General features: G+C 37.1%; 1 protein-coding gene across 1 annotated transcript; it reads left to right on the top strand.

The window, feature by feature from the left end:
* The first annotated feature begins 1493 nt into the window (after window positions 1-1493).
* Window positions 1494-2132, top strand: LOC145064545 (uncharacterized). Its single transcript, XM_079011972.1, has one exon. The coding sequence runs from the start codon at window positions 1494-1496 to the stop codon at window positions 2130-2132; it is 639 nt and encodes a 212-aa protein (XP_078868098.1).
* The last annotated feature ends 2109 nt before the right edge of the window (window positions 2133-4241 follow it).

Raw genomic sequence — 4241 nt, 5'->3', positions numbered from 1 at the left:
TGTTTTCTACTGAAGAGATCAAGAGGGCGGTCTAGGATTGTGGGCTGGACCGGGCGCCGGGTCCAAATGGATTCTCTTTCCGGTTTCTGAAACGTTTTTGGGAGTTTTTGGGTGATGATATAGTGGCTTTTGTGCAGGAATTTAGTGTCAATCCTAGGTTTCCCATTGGGTGTAATTATTCTTTTATTACATTGATTCCTAAGATTGACAATCCTATTTGTATCAACGATTAACGGCCTATTAATCTCATTGGCTTGCAGTTTAAGATTATTGCTAAATTGTTGGCTAATAGGTTAGCTCCGGTCTTGCATTATGTTATTGGGTTGGAGCAATCTGCTTTTCTCAAATCTAGGCGAATTCTTGATGGTCCTCTTCTTGTGAATGAAATGGTTCGGTGGTTCAAACACAAGAATAAGAAATTGATGATTTTTAAATTCGACTTTGAGAAAGCGTGTGATTCAGTCAGTTGGGATTATATTGAGAGGATTATGTTGTTTCTTGGTTTTGGGGAAAATGGAGGGCTTGGATTAGGGGGATGTTTTCTAATGCTCGTTCCTCAGTGCTTTTGAATGGTTGCCCTACGGATAAGTTTCAGTTGTTTAGAGGGTTGAGACAAGGTGACCCTTTGTCGCCTTTTCTCTTCATTATTGTTGTGGAGGGTCTTCATATTGCTATGGAGGATGCGGTGTCGGAAGGTGTGTTTAGGGGGGCCCAACCTGAGTCACATGATTTAGCTATCTCTCATTTGTTTTATGTAGATGATGTTATTTTTCTTGGAGATTGGAATGAGAATAATGTCCAAAATTTGATTCACGTGTTGAGATGTTTTTATTTAGTCTCGGGTCTAAATCTCAATCTTTCTAAGTCTAGTCTATATGGTGTGGGGGTTAGTAGGTCTGAAATCTCCAACCTCGCTTCTTTTACATGCTGCTCGACTCGTTCTTTTTCCATTTGTGTATCTTGGTGTTCCAGTTGGCAAATCTATGGTGCCCGTTAAAGGATGACAAATAATTATAGATCGCTTCAAAAAAAGATTGGGATATTGGAAAGCCAGATTGTTGTCTATTGGAGGTCGTTTAACTCTTGTTAAGTTAGTTCTGGGTAGCCTTGGTATTTATTACTTATCTATTTTTAGGCCTCCTGTTGTTGTCTTGCAGGCTTTGGAGAATATGAGGGCTCTGTTTTTTGGGGAATGGAAAAGGGTCAAAAACGTATTCATTGGGTTAAGTGGAATTTGGCGTTAAACTCTTTTGACCAGGGTGGTTTGGGTATTGGTAGTTTAGATGCTTTTAACCGGGGTCTTTTATATAAATGGAAATGGAGATTTTTTAATGAGCCTGACGCATTATGGGTGAAAGTTCTGAAGTTTTTTTTATGGTGAAGGGGGAGGTTTTTCTAGGGGCTCGAGAATATAAAGTGGTGGTGGTGTTTGGCAAAAAATAGGTGGGTATATTAACCATCTGCACAAGAGTGGTTTACTGCCTTCGAATGCCATGGCTAGAGTGACTGGGAATGGAGCTACTATTCGGTTTTGGCACGATGTTTGGTGCTTGGATGTTCCTATGATTGTGCAATTCGGAAGATTGTTTGCGCTTGCTTCCAATCAAAACTCTTTAGTTAGTGATTATTGGTCTCCGACGGGTTGGGTTTTTTCTTGGCGTCGTGATATTAAAGGAGGGGTTGAACAGGATCAGCTTACGACTTTGATGTCTTTGTTGGATGGCTATCATCTTGGCATGGAGTTAGACAAATGGGTTTGGAATATTGATAATTCAGGGTGCTTTTCGGTTAAATCGAATAGGAATTGGATCAATGATTCGAGACTTTCATCGGGTTCCATGCCTACTAGACGGAATTGTTCAGTTCCTATTAAAATAAACGTTTTTATTTGGCATTTAATGATGGATAGGCTTCCTGTGAGGTCGAAGTTGGTGGAGAGAGGGGTGGATCTTGACTCGCTTTTGTGCCCTTTGTGTCACGATGCTACTGAAGACGTGTTGCACTTGTTTATTCAGTGCACCATTGCAAATCAGATTTGGAGGCGGGTTAGTCTTTGGCTTGATTTAGATATCCCTGTTTTTTTTCTCTATGAGACACATGATGGGCTGGATCAATGTGAGGCCGAATGTTAGGCAACAATGAGCGATTGTTGACTCGGTTTTTTCTGTAGCCATTTAGGTGCTTTGGACGTTCCGTAATGGTATTTTGATTAGTAATAATAAGCCTAGAAAGGATAGGATTTTTTATTCCATTGTTGATATTTCGTTTCGTTGGTTTTCGTCCCGTAATTCTAAGGCTAGGATTAATTGGAGTTTGTGGCTTCAAAATCCTTCCTAGTCTTAATGGTCTGTATTTCTAGCGTCTTGCTAGTTTTATTTTAATTTTACTGGTTGCTGCCATCTAAAAAGAATGTTGCTTATAAACCCGATATATATATATATATATATATATATATATATATATATATATATAGGGCTAGGTTATAATGTGGATAGACAACTATTGTGCGGACGTGTGGACAATGTTATTCTTTGAGAATTACTAAGAGAGTAGGTTGTTTAGTAATGTGAATACGTTCAACGTCACACAACTATTGTCATTATCATGCATTCTCATTAATTCTTACTTATTTTTGCTCTCACGCATCGTTTTTCACTTATTTTCATTCTTACAAAATATGACTCAATAAACATTCTGACAACATTCTAACAGAATGCGAATAATTAAAAAAAAAGTCTATAATAATCTTATAAACGATTTAATTAGTGAGAATTCGTGATAATGATAATAGTTATGTAAGAATGAACGTATTCACATTATCAAACAAAATATTTTCTTTATGATTCTTACAGAATAGCATTTTCTACATATCCACACAATAGATATCAATCCACATTTGAACCTAGCTTTCTCTCTCTCTCTCTATGTATATATATATATATATATATATATATATATATATATATATATATATATATATAAGTTAAAATGAGAACCCCAAAATGTTAAGAACCTGTAAGAACCCTTTCATTAAGGGTATTTTTGTCAATTTCCATTTTACTTTATAAACATACAGACTACAATTATTTAAACTCAAACATTCTCACATCTCTCTCTCTCTCTCTCTCTGTATATATATATATATATATATATATATATATATATATATTACTCTCTCACTTACTATTTCTTTCTCTCTCTTACCCTTGCCGCCTCTTCCCACTAGTATCACTGCCGGTACCACCACCACCAGGAGAATATCGCCTAAGGTAGACCACAACCTTCATATATGGTACTACCGCTTTTAGATCTAGAACCGATGCCTTCAGATCTAGAACCACCGTCTTTAGATCTAGAACCACCGCCTTCAGATCTACGACCAACACTTCTAGATCTATGTCGATATCACTCTAATCTGATCAGATATATTGTTTTTGATATGATTTCTTCAAACCTGATAATGTCAGCATTACTGTCGACGACAACTACACATCGACGGACATTGTCACCGGTTGCAAAATGTCCTCCAGATCTGTAACCACTACTAAAAACGAGCTTATGAAGTTGTTCAGCTTCAGATCTATCATCAAGCGCTGCACCACCTACTCTGCCAGTTCTAGATCTTCAATTTCTGCCTCAGATTTATGATATTTGTCTCTAGATATACGATGTTCTATTATGTATCTATGAACTTCTGGTGAGGATCCACCTTTCCCTTCAGATCTGTTTCGTCTCCACCTTAATCCAGACATGTGGTTTATGCTTTGTCAAGTTTTTACGATAGCCGACTTCACCGGAGCAAATCTGAAGCCAAAAAAGTGTTGTTATGATCAGATCTGACAACAAATGACAAAAAAAAAACAAAACAAAACAAAAACAAAAACGCCTTCTCTGGTGACTGGTGGTTGTTCCACCGCCTTCTGATGTTTTTTTGGTAAGATCTAGTTATTTTTTTAATAACATATCTGCTTCTACTGTTGTGTGGTGGTAGTTCTACCACCACATCAGATCTATTCCATCATCATCGATTCCTCACATCCGATCAACAAAAAAAATCATTAACAACCATTAGCTTTTTAGATCTGAAGTCAAAGACACGTATTTATCAGATATGGTTAGTTCTGATCAGATCTGATGTGTTTGGTGCAATTTCAGGTATATATCTGATGTATACAAAGCATTTCATGTTGTCCACCAATGGTTCTACAACCTTAGATCGTCGGAAATGTTACAAATTACCA

Source organism: Lactuca serriola, chromosome 7 (assembly GCF_051521515.1).
Source record: "Lactuca serriola cultivar US96UC23 chromosome 7, Lser_US96UC23_V15, whole genome shotgun sequence".
Taxonomy (NCBI): domain Eukaryota; kingdom Viridiplantae; phylum Streptophyta; class Magnoliopsida; order Asterales; family Asteraceae; genus Lactuca; species Lactuca serriola.
This window is presented reverse-complemented; position numbering and strand designations above follow the sequence as displayed.

Excerpts from the sequence above, each read along its gene's own strand:
- LOC145064545 (XM_079011972.1), top strand. The coding sequence starts at position 1,494 with ATGGCTAGAGTGACTGGGAATGGAGCTACTATTCGGTTTTGGCACGAT.